The 18,919-nt window shown below is 44.4% G+C and overlaps 1 protein-coding gene across 1 annotated transcript in view; it reads left to right on the top strand.

Moving 5' to 3' along the window:
* The first annotated feature begins 4,503 nt into the window (after positions 1 to 4,503).
* Positions 4,504 to 18,919, top strand: part of UBE2E2 (ubiquitin conjugating enzyme E2 E2) — a 354,523-nt gene continuing 340,107 nt past the window's right edge. The window contains exons 1-2 of the mRNA XM_043893879.1: positions 4,504 to 4,671; positions 10,033 to 10,216. Of these exons, the coding sequence (XP_043749814.1) occupies positions 10,041 to 10,216 (176 nt within the window). The 5' untranslated portion in view covers positions 4,504 to 4,671; positions 10,033 to 10,040. The remainder of the gene's footprint in view (positions 4,672 to 10,032; positions 10,217 to 18,919) is intronic.

The raw sequence follows: 18,919 nt of genomic DNA, 5'->3' as shown, positions 1-18,919 counted from the left end.
TAAGTGAATTAAAAAAATTTCAGTGTGATGTTTATACTACTCAGTAGTGGGACTAAAAGAAGTCCTCATATAATTTAGCAATTTCAAAGTGATTGGTCAGCCTGCACAGAATTTCACTGCAGAAAATCTAGTCTATGTATCAGGGGGGAAAAATACTCAGAAACTTGCTGATAGCATTTGCAAAACAATGTTTATTACTCATCCAGTACTAATTATAAATTTTGAGAGATCAACTAAGAAAAATTTGTATATGCTCTTTATAAAGATATTTATGTACACATCTGTCTCAACTGATACTAACTTGTGGGTTAAGATGCAGAGTGCTGTGAGTTTTCTTGGAAGAGCTATGGATGGTGGAGAAAGAGGATGTCTGCCATTCACTTTGAACAGGCAGAGGAAGAACTCTATTTAGCTCTTCCAACTGAACCTTCCTTACAGGTGTATAACTCAGTTTTGGTACTTGTCAGAAGGGAAAACAAGCCAATTCTTTGAATTCTTGCATATTTCTTCAGAGCATCCTTCCGTAGGTCCTTCTCTCTTATCTTTAAAAAAAGGGATGCATGGACAAATCTATGTTTTTAACACTGGACTCATGCTGAAGTGTCCTGACATTCATTAACTCTGGAGCCAAAGTGCTGATTGCAAATCCCAGCTCTGCTGTGTGATTGGCCGAGTGACTTCACTCCCTACCCTTCGGTGTTCTCATCTGCACGGGCTGGGGGGTGGGGTGGTGTGAGTGAATGACACCACCCTTACAGGCTATTTGCCTGGTACCAGTTAAGAACATGCTACATGTTAGCGTTATTAATGAAGAAATTAGAGTAATGCCTATTACACCAGCAACCAAAAGAGGTCAGTTTCATTCTCTCAACCAGTATTATTGAATATATATAGCAATGACCCCCAGCCAATGAAACCCTTCTTCCCAAAGTGCTTATATGAGGAGGGGAGAGGGACAGAGGAGCAGAGGAGGAGGGGAGGACTAAAAGAAATAAGCAAAAAATATATTATTTCATATATTATTTCAGATTTATTATGATGATCTAAAAAATAAAGTAGCCATATTTAAAATGGATAACCAACAAGAACCTACTGTGAGGCACAGGGAAGCCTGCTCACTGTTGTGTGGCAGCCTGGATGGGGGGAGTTTGGGGGAGCAAAGGATACATCTATATATATGGTTGAGTCCCTTTGCTGTTCACCTCAAAGTATCAGAACATTGGTGGTTAATTGGCTATGCTCCAATACAAAATTTTAAAAATTTTTTTAAAAAGAAAAATAAAGCAGAGAAGGAAGATAATAGATGCTGGAGGAGAAAAGAATACGACAGAGCAAACTGTAAGTCAGATGTCTTGAGGTCGGGTAATGTTTGGTGTGGTCCATATGAGCAAGGAGGCCAGAGTGGCCGGAAGGAGAAAAGAGAGGAGGAAGCCACACTTCATGAGGTCGGAGGGGTTCTGGCTGGGGTGGCAGGGAGATCCTGGGGTGGCTTCAGCCACTGTCGCCATCCTTTGACTGGTTTAGGATAAGAAGCCACTGGAGGTTTTGAGAAGAGGAGAGAAATAACCTCACCTATACGGTAAAGGATCACTCGGACTGTTGGGTCGGGCGTGGGGGCTGGGGTGTGTGGGGAAGTGGGTGGGCGAGTGGAAAGATCAAGTCAGAGGCCGTTATTGAGAGATGCTGGTGGCTTGGACCAGGGAATCAGCTGTGGGGAGGGAGATGGCAAGAAGTGAATGCTTCCAGGTATATTTTTGAAGGCAGATCTCAACAGAATCTGCCAAGGAATGAATGTTGTGTGTAAAGGACAGAAAGGCTCTGAGAGGACAGGTATATTTTTCTCTTTTATTCAGCGTCACGTCCCGATCACCTAGATAGAGCCTGGTGCTCAATAAATATGCCTTGAAATCAATGAAAAGGGTAACTCTGATTTGTATTACGATGCCCTACTTAAACTCAGCGAATAGTATAAAGCAGCTAAAACATCTACAGACATTTCTCCAGAGAAGACATGCAGATGGCTAAGAGGCACATGAAAAGATGCTCTACATCAATAATTATTAGCGAAATGTGGATCAAAACTACAATGAGGTATCACCTCCCAGCGGTCCCCTGGAGAAGGGAATGGCTACCCACTCCAGTGTTCTTGCCTGGAGAATTCCAAGGACAGAGGAGTCTGGCGGGCTATAGCCCATGGGGTTGCAAAGAACTGGACACGACTGAGTGACTGACACAGATACACATACTTATACACCAGCGTGTGTAAACACATAGCTGGTGGGAAGCTGCTGCTTAGCACAGGAGCTCAGCTTGGTGCTCTGTGATGACCAAGAGGGATGGGACAGGGGTGGGGCGTGGGAGGGATACTCAAGTGGGAGGTGTGTATACATACAGCTGATTCACTTCCTCCTACAGCAGAAACCAATAGAACATTGTAAAGCAACTATACCCCAATTAAAAAAACAAACTACAGATAAATGAAGTCCTGTAGTAACTACAGTTTCAGCATTTAGGCAATGAAGCCTTTTCCTTGCTTCAAGTTAGAGGTTGTCACTGCTTCATGCCTGGCCCTCAGCTGCCAATGACCAGGACTGAAAAAGGCTTGAGTAACTTTCTGTAATAGAAGAGTACTTTATTACAAAATATTCATTGTGAACAAACAGAAACCAACAGGAAATACACCTTCGAGTATAGGAAAGAGTAGCTTATTTGGAGAAAACAGAGACCTAGGAAGTGGGGATTCTGTCGTGTATCCTCACTAGACAACTGCAAAACATACTGAAACACAGTCAATAAAATGAGAACATTAATACCCAAGGATTTCATGAGGTAAAATAAGTTATGTACCGCATTTCAGACCATCTATGAAATGCCTTATCTAGGTCATATTCTAAATATTAAAAAATACAATGCATTTTATTTTCCTATTAGTATACTGCAGCATGTGAGAGATAGATGGCTGCATAATTGATGATAAGCCCAGGATATGGTGATTTCTAATCCCCCAATATACATTTTAGAGTTTAAGGGTAATCAGGTTTGTTGATGTCCTTGAGTGATACATAGAGTTGGTATACAAGAGCACACCCACGTTTTGCTCTGTGGTGATTCATGGAGACTAGAAGCAATCTTCAGGATATTACAAAGTACCTGTCAGTTCTTAAAGATGACATTTGATAAAAGGGTGTTCCGTTCCAGACCTATGTACAGGGAACCTCGACTTTCTCCTGTCCTTCGAGTAACCCCGCGGGGCTGTCTTCAGGTCTGCTGGGCAGGACACTGTCCACAGACAGCTTCAGGGTCTCTATTCAGGAGATGTTTAGGGGCAGCCAACAGCCGTCAGCCGGGAAGAGGGCCTGCGGCGAAGGTGGAGGTGGGGGAATAGTGTGGAAGCAGAGTTTGCACAGCAGACAGAGGTTTGTGCTTTTCTAATGGTTATTCCCCTGGGTCAGGAAGATCCCCTGGAGAAGGAAGTGGCAGCCCACTCCAGTACTCTTGCCTGGAAAATCCCATGGACGAAGGAGCCTGGTAGGCTACAGTCCATGGGGTCGCAAAGAGTCGGACACGACTGAGCAACTTCATTCAATGGTTACTCGGGGGACCTAATGACTTCCGTGTGGCTCAGATGGTAAAGAATCTGCCTGCAGTGCAGGGGGCCTGAGTTCGATCCCCGGGTGGGGACGATCCCCTGGAGGAGGAAATGGCAACGCAGTCCAGTATTGTTGCCTGGAGAATCCCACGGACAGAGGGGCCTGGGGGGCTACAGTCTGTGGGGTCGCAGAGTCGGAGACGACTGAGTAACACACAAACACACACACCCCGTGTCGTGGGGTCACCCACAGCCCCGCTCCTGTTCCCAAAGCTTCCGCCTGCCCCCCACCCGCATGGACCCCCCCAGCCCCGGCCCCAGGGGCGGAGGGCCCGCCGCGCCGCAGAGCCGGCCGAGGAGCCCGCCTCAGCCCGGGCCGCTTCGCCGGCCGGCGGGAAGTTTTCCACCCCCGGGCGCGCGTGGGCATCGCGCGTCCGGGGTGAGTGCCCCCGGGTTCGCGCCGCAGCCGCCGGGAGAGAGCTCCGAGCCGGGGCGTCGCCAGGGCGGCAGAGGCAGGCGGTGAAGCGCCGCTCCTGCCTCGCCTCAGGGCGAGCCGCACCCGGCAGCGCGTCCCTTTAACGCGCGCGCCCGTCAAGGTGCCCGCGGCCCTCCCGACCGGCCCGGCAGCCTCCCTCCCGCGTCTCGCGGGCCCCGGCGCTCCGTCCCGGGGGGCGCCCCTCGCCCGCCCCCGCCGCCGTCCGCTCGCGGGGCTCGGCTGTTACTTCACTTTCCCTCGGCGCCCCGCGGGCGCGCGCGGCGGGGAGGGGGCGGGGCGGCGCGGGGCTCGCGCTCTCGCGGTCTCTGCCGGGCGCGCGCAGACACGCTCCCCCGCGGGCGCGCGCGGCGGGGGCGGGGCGGCGCGGGGAGGGGGCGGGGCGGCGCGGGGCTCGCGCTCTCTCCCGGGCGCGCGCGCGGGCACGCTCCCCCGCGGGCGCGCGCGCGGACGGCCGGGCGGCGGCGGCGGCGGCTCACGGAGGCGGGGGCTCCACTTTCCAGGACTCAGGGGCGGCGACAGCGCCAGCCGCGGGCAGCAGGCTCGGCAGCCGGAGCTGGAACGGCCGGGCGCGGCGGCGGCGCCGGGGGTGAGTCCGGCGGGCACAGGCGTGGCCGGGCGGTCCGCTGTGCGGGGCGGGGGTGCAGGTTCGGAGACCGGACGGCCCGCGGGGACGCCGACCCCTGGGGCCTCGTCAGCGCCCCTGCCCCCGCGTCCCCTCAGCGTTCTGTCCCCGGGCTGGGGCTCGATCCCGCGACCGCGCGGACGGCCTCGCTCAGGTGCCCGAAGCCCCGCGCCCCTCCCCCTCCCTCCCCTCCCCCCGGCGCCCCCTCCCCCTTCGGACCTCGCGTCCCAGTCTTTCGCCGCCCGCCGCCCCTTCCCTGTCCAGCGCTCCCGGAACCAAGTCTCCGGGAAAGTGCAGGACGAGTGTCACGGGGAAGTGCCGGCCCGGCCGCACGCGGGGTCCCTGCGGATCTGCCCCCCATCATCGCCGCCCGCGGGGTCCCTGCGGGTCCCTCCTCCACCTGGGGCCGGGGGCCGTGCGGCGTCCGCCCTGCGGCGGGCCGTGTGTTGTCCCCGCTTTGTGAAGCCCGCAGTCCGCGGTCCGAGCCCGTTTTCCTGGTCTCGGTCCTCCGCAGCCCCGCTGGCTCGGTTCGAAGCCGGGTTCCACCCCCAGCGACCCCCTTCCGTCTCCCCCCGCCCTATCTCCTCGCTCTCTGGGTTTTCAGCCTCTTGCCCTTTACTATTTCTAATGAAGATAAAGCGGAGCTTCTTGTGGCTTCGCCCCCCCCCCCCCCCCCCCCCACGACCGACCAGAAATGTCCAATCCATCTTCTCTTAAGGAAATTAAGGCCGCTTTGCAAGGACCCCGTCCTGGCTCGGTGGCTGTTAGACCCATTTGCATGTTGCCCAGATTCACCGTTTTGCATTGTGTATTCTTGAGCGTCTACGCAAATATTTTTTTATTTAAAAGTGCAGAAGGAAATGGTAGGGTTTACCTTAAGAGTATCTTGCCATCTCGCCCTTCAGAAAGATTTTAAATTCTTCTTGGTGGTTGTTTTGGTTTTTTCTTTTAAATCTCCGATTCTTAAAAAAGTATGCTTCTGAATAGGTGAGAATTCGTTCTGGACCTTGGGAATCTAAAAATTTGTGTTGACTCAGTTTGGATGCCCCTTGGCTCTGGAGAGTTTTGTCTGTGGGCTGATGCCAGTGATGGAGGGTTTGCATATAATGTCATACCCCATTATAGAAAGGTGCTCACCGCCACACCATAGCACCTTTTCCTCAAATCTTGGGTGTTCCACTATTATTTCCTGCATAAATATCCTTGCAGGTGAGTTAAAGGTAATATAAATAACTTAATTTTACATTTTAGAAAAGTTTAGAAACCCAACTGGGAAGGCAAGTGGCAAGAAACAGGACCGAATTAAGCGTTTTCCTGTTGTGAAAGCTCAAAGGAACACTTGCTTCTGCAGTCTTATACTGTGAGTTTTATACAGTTTTATACCGTCTTATCTGGACGGTAATCCGGATTCACGGAGTGACTATAGTTGTTTCTATGTTATCAATAATATTTATCACCAAATCATCTCATTTCTATGGAACATGTGAGTTTATTTTCATATGTTGCTAATTTCCAGGACTGTAATTTACCATATAGAATACATAGCTAATACCCTTTTAGATAATTTTTGAGTTGAAGAAAGAACAGTATTCAGACTTTTAATCTAACACTTCTTTGAGGAAAGTTCGATTTTACTATTTTATGTTTAGAAACTGAGTATTTGAGTGCAAAGTAAAAATCTTAATATCTTTGAAACTATCATGGAAGAGTAGCTCTGTGTTTATAACCCTGGGGTTCCAGTTTATCTTCACTCTAGATTAGATAATTGGATCCAATTAGCTATTTAAGAATTCATCTTAAAAGTAAGCGCTGATTTAGAAGATAACATTCACTTCCTGTATTTCTCTTTTGTCTCTGCCCTGCCGCTTGTGGGATCTTAGTTCTCTAACCAGGGATTGAACCTATACCCTCTGTGCTGGGGACGCAGGAGTCCCTTGAAGATAACATTGAGAGAGTTTTAATTCAGGAAATTAAAAAAAAAGTGGTTTATTTTTGGCTGTCCTGAGTCTTGGTTTCTGCAGGGACTTCTCCCTCGTTGCCTCGAGCCCGGGCTGCTCTGTGCTGGTCTTTTCATCGGTGGCGGAGGTGCCCCGGCTCTAGGGCGCGCAGGCTTCGGGAGATGGCCTGCACCGGCCTAGTTGCTCTGCGGTATGTGGGATCTTCTAGACCAGGGATTGAACCCTGCATGGGCAGGCGGATTCTTTACTATTGAGTCACCAGGGAAGCCCAGAAAGTTTTTTTTTTACTCATTTGTACTTTAAGAGAGACAGAACACCAGTCTTGCAGCTAATTAAAATGTGTATAGACTATTTTTTCTTCATAAAAATTAGTTGCCACCTAAGTAGTGCAGTAATTTTTCCCCACACTGTTTCTGTAATTAGACACTCAAAAACTATTAATAAAACCCACAGAACTTCCCCTTACTCTTAGTATTTGAACAGGATATGAAAACTTTGTTTCTGAAAGCTTCTTTTATAGTGGTTATTTGTGGCCTTAGGTGAATTTATCATCCATAGGTTGATTTGGATGAAATAAGGCTGCTTAGGTCAAAAGTGGAAATCTTTTTTCCTAACTGTAAAACTGTAGAAATTATACATCTATTTGGGTATTTTAATAGTTCCCTAGTGAGACTAATTTTAGTCTTCTGATACTGTGGGGCAGTTTATGAAATTTGGATTTCAGACTATGGCTTAGATTATATCATTGAGTAGTCTTTTAAGTAATTATATATGCTCATGGCATTATTAGATATTATGTAATTACACATAAATAAGAATATTAAGATGAATATGTAGCTTTATAACTAATGTAATATGCAACTGGAAATTCTAGGCATAGTTTATCAAACTAAAGCCGGAGCTTCAGTAAAAAAGAATTTTATTCCATTTAGGTTTTCATGTATTTGTCAACTAATGGATTGCTTCCAGTTTAAGACATATAAAAGGATTTCTGACTCGTTTCACATATCTCAAAATATTGCCAGCAGCGTTTTGCTGCATGTGAGGGCCTTTCCCTAAGAATTACTCTCTTCCTTACTCCCATGCACAGCTGTTCTCACAGGCTCTTATGTACATACGTACAAGGGTTTAAACTCATATATATATATATATATATATATATATATATTTTTTTTTTTTAACTGAAAGAAGCTGAAAAAACAATTCAGCATTAAATCCAAGGATGAGAATTTTATGTGAAATAAAAATTTAAAAAAAAAAAAGCAAGAAATATGTTAGGACTGTTCGAGCTGGATGTGGAACATACTGATATAAAATCTCAGGATTCTGTTAAGTGACTCGAGTGCTCCTAGAAGATGCTCCAGCTGAGGAGACTGTTGTGCTCATTTACAGGCGGAAAGCCATCGGGTTCCCCGCTTCAGAGCTGCCTGGGCAGACCTCTTTTTCTTTGGCGTGGAGGAAGGGAGCTGCTGAGGGTGATGGGGCTGTGTCTGGTGATGCCTTAGTGAAGGCACTCAGGATTTCTGCTGGCTCCTCACCCGCTCTGCTTCCCGCGTCCTCAATTCTCCTTCGGGTTTGTCTTAACCTTTCTCATTTCAACCACTTCAAGTTCTGTCTTATGAAATCACTTTGATTTAGAGCAAGCTACAAGTGAAATAGAGCGAGCTATAAGTTAAATCTTCAGTGAGGAAGAATTTTAATTATTGTCAGCTAGCTCTACATTTGGACCAGTTGTAGGAATCAAACAGTGCTTTATTTGAGGTATCTTTCTCTTACATATTAAGTCTTATTTTTGATCTATCAAATACAGTTTTAAGTCTTAATTTGAGTAAGAGTTACATAGTATCTTTTTCAAAAGGAATTTGTTCCCATTTATTTGTGGTTCTTAAAGGGGTACTTTGTGGTGTTGATGTCACTCCTTAAAGGTAGTTCTGTGTTTTGAAGAGAGGCGCCCCAGAAGGTAGGTGTACCAGCTCCGATAGTTATGAGGTGGCAGTAACATGGTGAGAGTGTGGGCATGGTTTTTGTGAGTTCGGTTTTGGATTTGTCAGTAAACTCTAAGCTAGTTGGGTCACAGGGGATGTACTCATGGTAATCAGACTCAGAAATCGATTATGATAGAATGATTGTTAGCAAGAGAGAACTGGAATTTTTTTGTGCATTATCTAGATTGTAACAGCTTACCCATGTACCAAGATATTGAGAAGGTTGAGTTGGTAATCAGAGTTGCTTGTGGAGCAAAGGGACTTTGAAAGCCTCGAGGTATGTTTCATCCAGACCGTGGGGGGAAAGACAGGCCCCTAATGTCTCCATACAGCCTTCATCTCCTGTGGAACCTGGTTGCTTGGTAAATTGTTGGATCAGGGCTGGCACCGTCCTGCGGTTCAGCTTCTATTTAGAATCACGGAGGCCTCTGTGTTCTTCTGTTATCACAAAGGTTACTTAAAACAGTTGACTGACTTAGAGGATTTTAATTGTAGCCCAGCCGGAGGATGTATTCATGTGGTATTGGTGCCAGTGTTTGCTCCATCCCTCTGTTCTTTGGCCATTTTTACTGACCTCTGTTACAGCCCCTAGCAAGTAGTCTTACCCACTGAATCAGCTTGCTTATCCTAGGACTCAAGAGCCCGGCACAGTGCCTGGTGGGTAGTGCAGTTTTTTTTCTTTTTTGATGACGCTTTATTGACACGTAATTCATGTATTGCAAAATTCACTCTTTTAAAATGTATAGCTCAGTGGTTTTTAGAATATTTAGAGCTGTATATCACCATTATCTAATTTAAGAACATTTTTATCACCCCACAAGGAAACTTTGCACTTCTTAGCTTTGTACCGTTCCCATTCTTCCCTCACTCCCAGCCCCTGGCAATCACTCACTGACTTTTCTGTCTCTGTGCACTCGCCGATTCTGGATGGTTCGTGCCATTCGCGGCCCTTTGTGCCTGGTGTCTTTCACTGAACATCGTGTTTTCAAAGTTCATCCACGGTGTAGCTTGCACATACTGTACTCCGTTCCTTTATGTGGCTGGATGGCATTCCATTGCTTGGATATCCCACATTTGGTTTATCTGTTCGTTGTCAGCTGGTGGGTATTTGAGTTGTTTCCTCTTTTTGGTTCTGTGAATAGTGTTGCTGTGAACATATTGTGTATATATATTTGTTTTCATTTCTTTTCTCAATACATTTTGAATGGATGAAGGAAAAGTTTTGGCAACTCCCAAAGCTGTTAGGTAAAGTGAGCAAGTCATTCATTCTATAGTGAGTTTTCTTTGGTTCCTGTTAAGATTCACTTTCTCTCTGTTCTCGAGCGACCTTTCTGCAGTCCTTCCCCAACTGAATAAATGATTTTTTTGACTCTTTAATCCAGGATCTAAAATGTCCACTGAGGCACAAAGAGTTGACGACAGTCCGGGCACTAGTGGAGGAAGCTCCGATGGAGACCAGCGTGAGAGTGTCCAGCGGGAACCAGAGAGAGAGCAGGTTCAGCCCAAGAAGAAGGAGGGGAAGATATCCAGCAAAACAGCTGCTAAACTGTCTACTAGTGCTAAAAGGTACCTCAGTTACGGGAACTTCTTTGCTTTTAGTATCGATTTATCACCTTAAGTCTGACTTTCTCTTGCATTTAATCATTTTTCTGGGATATGGACCATGAAGTTCATGGACTTTTTCTTCTTCAAGGTTATTTCTTTTTCATGATCTTAGTTGTATGCAATATGAACTTTTTGGTATTTAAAGTCAGTTAAACAGCATGGCAAAATTATAAACTATGTATCCATAGTGTGTGTATATGTATTGTTAGGTGACTATGAATAGGAAAGTGCATGTAAAAGTGTGATAATTTGTTTTATGGTTCCTTGACCATTACTATTTTATTTTATTGAGCAGCAGAGAATAAAAGTGGGAGTCTATTGAAATAGTTACTGGATGATTATTTACACTCACTGTTAGTAAAGTGAGAAATGTGGGAGTTAATAACAATAGAATGGGAAAGACTAGAGATCTCTTCAAGAAAATTGGTATCTCTTCAAGATAATAAGGGAACATCTCATGCAAAGATGGGCACAACAAAGGACAGAAACAGTACAGACCTAACAGAAGCAGAAGATATTAAGAAGAGGTAGCAAGAATACACAGAAGAGCTATACGAAAAAGATCTTCAGGACCCAGATAACCACGATGGTGTGATCACTCACCTAGAGCCAGACATCCTGGAGTCGAAAGTCAAGTGGGCCTTAGGAAGCATTACTATGACAAAGCTAGTGGAAGTGATGAAATTCCAGCTGAGCTATTTCAAATCCTAAAAGGTGATGCTGTTAAAGTGCTACACTCAATATGCCAGCAAATTTGGAAACCTCAGCAGTGGCCACAGGACTGGAAAAGATCAGTTTTCATTCCAACCCCAAAGAAAGACAATGCCAAGGCATGCTCAAACTGCTGCACAATAGCACTCATCTCACATTCTAGCAAAGTAATGCTCAAAATTCTCCAAGCCAGGCTTCAACAATACGTGAACCCTGAACTTCTAGATGCTCAAGCTGGATTTAGAAAAGGCAGAGGAACCAGAGATCAAATTGCCAACATCTGTTGGATTATAGAAAAAGCAAGAGAATTCCAGAAAAACACCTACTTCTGCTTCATTGATTATGCTAAAGCCTTTGACTGTAGATCACAACAAACTGTGGAAAGTTCTTAAACAGATGGGAATACAGACCTCCTTACCTGCTTCCTGAGAAATCTGTATGCAGGTTAAGAAGCAACAGTTAGAACTGGAAATGGAACAACAGATGGATTCACATGGAACAACAACTGATTCCAAATAGGGAAAGGAGTACGTCAAGGCTGTATATTGTCACCCTGCTTATTTAACTTTTATGCAGACTACATCATGAGAAATGCTGGGCTGGTTGAAGCACAAGCTGGAATCAAAATTGCCAGGAGAAATATCAATAACCTCACATCTGCAGATGACACCACCCTTTCAGCAGAAAGCGAAGAATAACTAAAGAGCCTCTTGATGAGGGTGAAAGAGGAGAGTAAAAAAGTTGGCTTAAAACTCAACATTAAAAAAACTAAGATCATGGCTTCAGGTCCCATCACTTCATGGCAAACAGATGGGGAAACAATGGAAACAGTGACAGACTTTATTTTGGGGGCTCCAAAATCACTGAAGATGGTGATTGCAGCCCTGAAATTAAAAGACGCCTGCTCCTTGGAAGAAAAGCTATGACCCACCTAGATAGCATATTAAAAAGCAGAGACATTACTTTCCCAGCAAAGGTCCGAGTCAAAGCTATGGTTTTCCAGTGGTCATGTATGGATGTGAGAGTTGGACCATAAAGAAGACTGAGCACTGAAGAACTGATGCTTTTGAACTGTGGTGTTGGAGAAGACTCTTGAGAGTCCCTTGGACTGCAAGGAGATCCAACCAGTCAACCCTAAAGTAAATCAGTCCTGAGTATTCATTGGAAAGACTGATGCTGAAGCTCCAATACCTTGGCCGCCTGATGGGAAGAACTGACTCATTGGAAAAGACCCTGATGCTGGGAAAGATTGAAGGTGGGAGAAGGGGACGACAGAGGATGAGATGGTTGGAAGGCATCACTGACTCAATGGACATGAGTTTGAGCAAACTCCGGGAGTTGGTGATGGACAGGGAGGCCTGGTGTGCTGCAGTCCATGGGGTCACAAAGAGTCAGACACAACTGAGCGACTGAGCTGAACTGAAGAACAGATGCATGTCGTTTTCATTATATCAGGCAGTGGTTTAGTCTTGATAACAGATTTTCTTTTCCTCCAGAGAAATAGGTAGATCTGGAAGCAGGATATTTTGAGTGATTCTTTGCTGCCACATCAGTTGCTTAGGGTGATTGGCATGTCATTGGACTCAGCAGAGGGAATATACACGTTAATATTGTTACATTATAGAATATCTCTTGGTAAATAATCTAAAGGTGAATTGAATCTAGTAGAGTCTTTCCTGGTCCTGTGATGTACTGTCTGAGAGTGTGGGGCCTTGTGGACTGACCGTTGAGTGACAGCTTCATCCTTTACTGTTGGTGTGGATGAGGGAACCCATCCCAGAGGTCGTACCCATGTGGGCTGGAGGAGCTTGCTTCTCTCTGGTCGAGTCAGTCCACAGGTTGGGAAGACCTCTGTCAGGCCCCCTGCAGGCCGTGCCTTTCTGGGGAGAGTTGTTAGAGTGCGCCGTCCATTCTAAGGGCCTCGGGTAGCCCGCTTCCCTGTCCTGGAAGCGGGTTGCAGATGCCCGCCCTCTGCTGAAGGAGCCGTGAGAAAGTGAGACGGCCTGGGACTTGAGGCCTTCTAACCTCTGTACTGGACGGCGGGGAGGGCCCCGTGCGCTCCTGCGGGCACAGCGCAGCTCCAGGGGCCTCGGCTCAGGGCCCGGCCTGCTGCCCGGTCACAGCGCAGAACGACCGGCTGCAGGGAATGCGGTGGACTAGGGTGGAACGGAGCGGGGATGGAGAAACAGGACGTTTAGAGGAAGGAAGGGAGGTGCGTGGGTGTGCGTGGGCAGGAGATCCTCAGGTACAGACTGCGGCCCGCCTCACGGAGGGCGTCCCTGTGGCTCAGACAGGAAAGAATCCGCCTGCAACGCGCGGACCCGGGTCGGGGAGATCCCCTGGAGGAGGGTGAGGCAGCCCACTCCAGTGTTCTTGCCTGCAGAATCCCATGGACAGAGGAGCCCGTGGGGTCGCCAAGAGTGGGACACGGCTGAGCGACTAGGCGCACACAGCCCCTGAGAGTGAGGGTGCTGCGGGGGGCGGGGAGGACGGCCCTCTGGGAGTGCTCCCCACCGGCGGGCGCCCCGTGGAGCGCGGCCGGGCATCGTGCCGGCGTCGGAGCAAGGCCCGCAGTCTGCCGGGGGAGTGGAAACTGGGGCCTGTGTGAAAGCTGGGATTGGATGAGGCTTGTTCGGTAACGGTCATTCTTTACTTCGTTTTCCCACAGTGTGTACAAAGTTGAGATTACGTATTCAAACCTAGTTTTCCTTTTTCCCGCTCTTTAAATTGGGGATAAAGCTTATTTCTGAGTGTGTGAAGAATCCAGGACAGAGTCTGATGGGCACATGATAGGAATTAGTAGTATGGCATTGGTGAAAGTAAGAAATGCCTTTTCAGTTGCTTCCTGGCTGAAAAAAAGTCACTCCGTTGGCAAATTTATTCTTGTGAATCTGTGATTTTCAGACTGTGACTGATGACTTTCCTCTACACAGTTTCTGGGTGGCTTATGGTTGAGTATCTGAGGGGGTTTAGGCATTTACTATTTTTTTGAATATAAAATGCTGCTTCACGGCAAATTTTCAGGTAAAAAAACAAAAACCCAATACTAAAAAGCTGAACTCTGTTCCTTTCCTTCTCCCCAGTCTAGTTGATAGTGGAAGTTGATTTTGTCCCCCATCTCTGCTTTAGGTTCCTTTCTTTTTTTAAGTAGGTGTCTGTTTTGGCTGCACCAGGCCTGAGTTGTGCATTCGGGATCTCTAGTTACAGCAGGTGGGTCTGGTTCCCTGACCAGGGGTGGAACCCAGGCTCCCTGTTGGGAGTGTGGAGTCTTAGCCACCGGGCCGCCAGGGAAGTCCCTCTGCCTGAGCTCTAACAACTGAGGAAAAACATTGGGAATCTTGATGATAGGGACTCAAAACATAGTTTTAATTCACCATGTGCCTTGCATAGTAGGGTCGTATTTATTTACTGATTGCCTTAGAACCTAGAGTTTGTTGTGAGGCTTGGATCTTCCACAGAGATTAGAATCCTAGTACTGATATGTTCAGAAGATCAAAGGTGGAGGTAGTTTCACAATAAAATTCTCATTTATTATTATTGATAATTGATTTTTATGCAGATGAGACATCTTTTCCAAATAGTGTCATTTTGTGGGAGAGTTAATCAGCAGTGCAGAGCTTGCACTCGAGAGACAGAATCCGGGTTAGACCTAATGCTAGGTCCTGGCATTTAGTTGCTCTGTGATATTAGAAACATAGTTTAACATTTCCAAGCCTCACCTTTCTCATCTGTGAAATGGAGACAGAAATAGTCCTGTCTTCGCAGGGCCAGCGTGAGGATGGAAAGTGATCAAGCTGTTATTTGGCACAAAGAAAGGTTTCATACACTGATGCTGTCGTTCTTAGACTTTGTGCCGGTTAAAGCCTACAATAGTATTTTACTAAGTCCATGTGATAAATTTTAGAAAAATGAAGTTTGTGTTAATGCTATGAGGACTTAGTGCTTTTTGTTAAAATAGTAAAGCTCAGATGCTGTAATTATATATACATTTTATAGTAACTCAAGAAAAGTACTTTGCCACATAGGTGTTCAGTTGCATAAAATATGCTGTAATTGTAGAATTAATCATTAGGTGTAGAAATGTGTTTTCTTGCAAAAAAAATCTCAGTTTTCAGGTGTTATAGCAAAGTAATATTGGATACAGAAAATATTAAATTGGAATTCTATTTAAACAATGGTATAAATTAATTTTTGTCTGTTTCAGAGTTAAGAGGGAGATTACAGTTACTTCTTGATGCATTTTTGCTCTTCTTTGGCATGAAATTATTTCTTAAAAAATCGGAATGCTTTTAGCATGGTCTGTTCTCTTCATAATTTGATGTGATTTTATTGGATACAATATAATACTGTCCTAGAAATGATATTTGGTTTTAGACTCTAAATTGTTGTTAGGTTGGGAGGTTGATTTCAGTATATTTGACTGTGATATTTTGTTATATGGGCTAATCTGTTTCTTTTCCACATGAGAATGAAGTACTCTTTATAGATGATCTTTTGTAATTATTGTATTTTATTGATTCTGAATGTTCATTTAAGTTTTTAATGTTCCTGAAATCAGGATGCAGTTTACAGTTGATGTGCAGAATCATTAATTTAGGTTGTCTTAAAAATCGAGCAGTTGTTTGGAGTCATAGGTGCACAGTATGCAGCACCACTCAGAATTAAACTCTGGATTTATTACTTGCAGTGGCCCTGTGTTTTCTAAGTTAATTCAGAGATTACTTTGAGATTTAAGAAATTTTAGTAACTAGTTGCATGATGTTTTCTTTTGAGAATGAGTTCATTTTGGAAGGTTTTGAGGAATGCAGACCATAGGGGAATATAGAAAGTCATCTAAGTGGATGAAGTTTTTTTTTTAAATAACTGTTAAGAAAATACCTTTGTGAATCCCCAAGTCCATATATTCATGTTCTACTTGGCCCTGAGTGAGTTACTGAATTTTCTTTAAGCTTGAATATGTGTGTGTGTTTGAAACACATCGGTATATATACTGCTTCATTTTTCTGAACCATTAATCCAGTATGTTAGTATTAAAACGAGTGCTTCATGTCTTCTCCACTTTGGTTCAGTTTTGTCGCTGTGGTCTTCAGTTCAGTCTGAATGAGTCATAATTATCTTCCCTTCCCCGCCCCCCACTCCTCTTTCTTTTTAGCAGATGACAGTCACATGTAAACTCCTACCGTTCCTGGAACATTTAAGGTTTCAGATGAAGTCGTACAAACTGATATTTAGTCTGCATTTTGCTTCTGACTTGTTTCAGTAACCATGTGCAGTTGCTGACTTATGTATCATGACAACCAAGGAAGTGGCACTGCTGGACAGAAATTGGAGATATAGACAGTTGTCTAGTGGATTTGTTTCTAAAGAAATAATTTTGTCTTAAAAGTTCTCATAAGAGAGAGGAGAGAAAAAAAAAAAAAAAAAAAAAAAAAAGAGAGAGGAGAGGTTGTTTTGTTTGTTTGACTTAGCAAGATAATTGCTTGTCTTTTCACCTTAACAGCATGCAGTTACTAGCCTGAGTTTCCTAAATGGGAACTGATAAAATGGTAGTACTTAAAGAATTCTGTGAGATTTATTTAATTCACTTTTAATAGCCTAAGATCATCATGTAAAAGGTGCATTGTAAGTGTGAATTACTGATACTTTTTCATTTTTCCTCACCCTGAGGGACAGTGCCTGAAATAGCTGCCTTCCTTATTACCCCACATGTCAAGACTGAGAAACTTAATACATACCATGATCACAACTTTTGAGATAGAATTGAATTGCTGTCATTGAAAACAGCAGGACATCTTGCAACCGTTTAAATAGCAATTCTTAGTATAATCTTTTCTGTCAAGAGAAATACAGCCATTCTTTGGTAGCAGTGGCTCAAAATATATTGTAATGCACTGACTCACTGCTCCAAATTGTCAAGTTTATCAGTAAATTGCTTTTTGTATTGAATAATTAGATTTAGAATGATAGACATCTGGAGGGGTTTCAAGTTCCATTACAGAATTCTGTGACAAAATTATGACATCAATTTTTTAAACAAAAGGGACAGTATAAGCATAAAGCAAGATGAATTATTTGAAAATCCCTAGGAAGTTCTTTTACAGTAAAATTGTTTTCTTTGACACTGTGAGCATACTGTTTTGAATCCCTGTTCTTTTGGTTTTCTGAGTTTAAAAACAAGAGTATGTGTATGTATACACACACAAATATACACACACATATTCAGATACATATATCTGAATCACTTTTCTGTATACTTGAAACTAGCACAATATTGTAAATCAACTATGCTTAAATAAAGAAATGTTTATAAAAGTTTTTCATGTTCCTGCTAGCAAATTAAACAGCACAGAGACATTTTAATTACAAAGTAGCAGTTTTCTGTTGAGATACTTTCCCTGTGGCAGTTCCTGCTAACTGACTCTGCCTTGACCTTAAGTAATAGACTTATACCTACTTGTTGAATTGTTAAATAATACCTTTTGTCTTCTTGCTGTGAATTTTGAGGATGTTCACCAGCTTGTTCACCTGTTTTCTTTTCCCACCTCCCAGTTAATGATATTCATATTTTTTAAAAAGTACTGGAGGGATGGGATGGGGAGGGAGGTGGGAGGGGGGTTCAGGATGGGGGACACATGTACACCTATGGCTGATTCACGTCAATGTATGGCGAAAACCACTACAATATTGGAAAATAACTAGCCTCCAATTAAAACAAATAATTAAAAAGAGTATTGGTTGTCTTTCTAAATGAAGTAGTATATTTAAGCCACTGTTGCTCGTTGCTTCACGTTTCAGCAATACTCGTTGGTTCCTTTGTAAAATGAGGGTATTAATACCTTTGTTCTTCCTTTCATCTACTCACACCCGCCCCCCACCATCCACTTTTAGTTGGTTTCTATTAGCTACACTTGATTTTACATCTTCATGGTTAGTAGTATTTCCATTTTGTAGTGTGCAACTACAACTTGTTATCTGTGCTTTATCTGTAATAAAAGGCCAATAAACTCTGTATAAGTTTACCTGTTTAGTGCCAGACCAGACGGGGTGTTAGGATTAGATTTCCTATAGGTCCAGTGTTAGGATCTCTCAGTGATCAGTGCAAAGAAATAGAGGAAAACAGTAGAATGGGAAAGACTACAGATCTCTTTCAAGAAAAGGAGAGACACCAAGGGAACATTTCATGCAAATATGGGCTCAATAAAGGACAGAAGTGGTATGGACCTAACAGAAGCAGAAGGTATTAAGAAGAGGTGGCAAGAATACACAGAAGAACTATACAAAAAAGATCTTCAGGACCCAGATAACCACGATGGTGTGATCACTCACCTAGAGCCAGATATCCTGGAATGCTAAGTCAAGTGGGCCTTAGGAAGCATCACTATGAACAAAGCTAGTGGAGGTGATGAAATTCCAGTTAGCTATTTCAAATCTTAAAAGATGATGCTGTGAAAGTGCTGCACTCAATATGCCAGCAAATTTGGAAGACTGAGCAGTGGCCTCAGGACTGGAAAAGATCAGTTTTCATTCCAGTCCTAAAGGCAATGCCAAAGAATGTTCAAACTACCTCACAATTAGACTCATCTCACATGCTAGCAAAGTGATGCTCAAAATTTTCCAAGCCTGGCTTCAACAGTACATGAACCATGAACTTCCAGATGTTCAAGCTGGATTTAGAAAAGGCAGAGGAACCAGAGATCAAATTGCCAACATCCGTTGTATTATTGAAAAAGCAAGAGAGTTCCAGAAAAACATCTATTTCTGCTTTATTGACTATGCCAAAGCCTTTGACTTTGTGGATCACAACAGACTATTGAAAATTCTGAAAGAGATGGGAATAGCAGACCACCTGACCTGCCTCCTGAGAAATCTGTATGCAGTTCAAGAAGCAACAGTTAGAACTGGACATGGAACAACAGACTGGTTCCAAATTGAGAAAAGAGTACGTCAAGGCTG

Source organism: Cervus elaphus, chromosome 32 (genome assembly GCF_910594005.1).
Source record: "Cervus elaphus chromosome 32, mCerEla1.1, whole genome shotgun sequence".
Lineage (NCBI taxonomy): Eukaryota > Metazoa > Chordata > Mammalia > Artiodactyla > Cervidae > Cervus > Cervus elaphus.
Note: the sequence above shows the minus strand (reverse complement) of the source record. Positions and strands in the feature narration are given on the sequence as shown.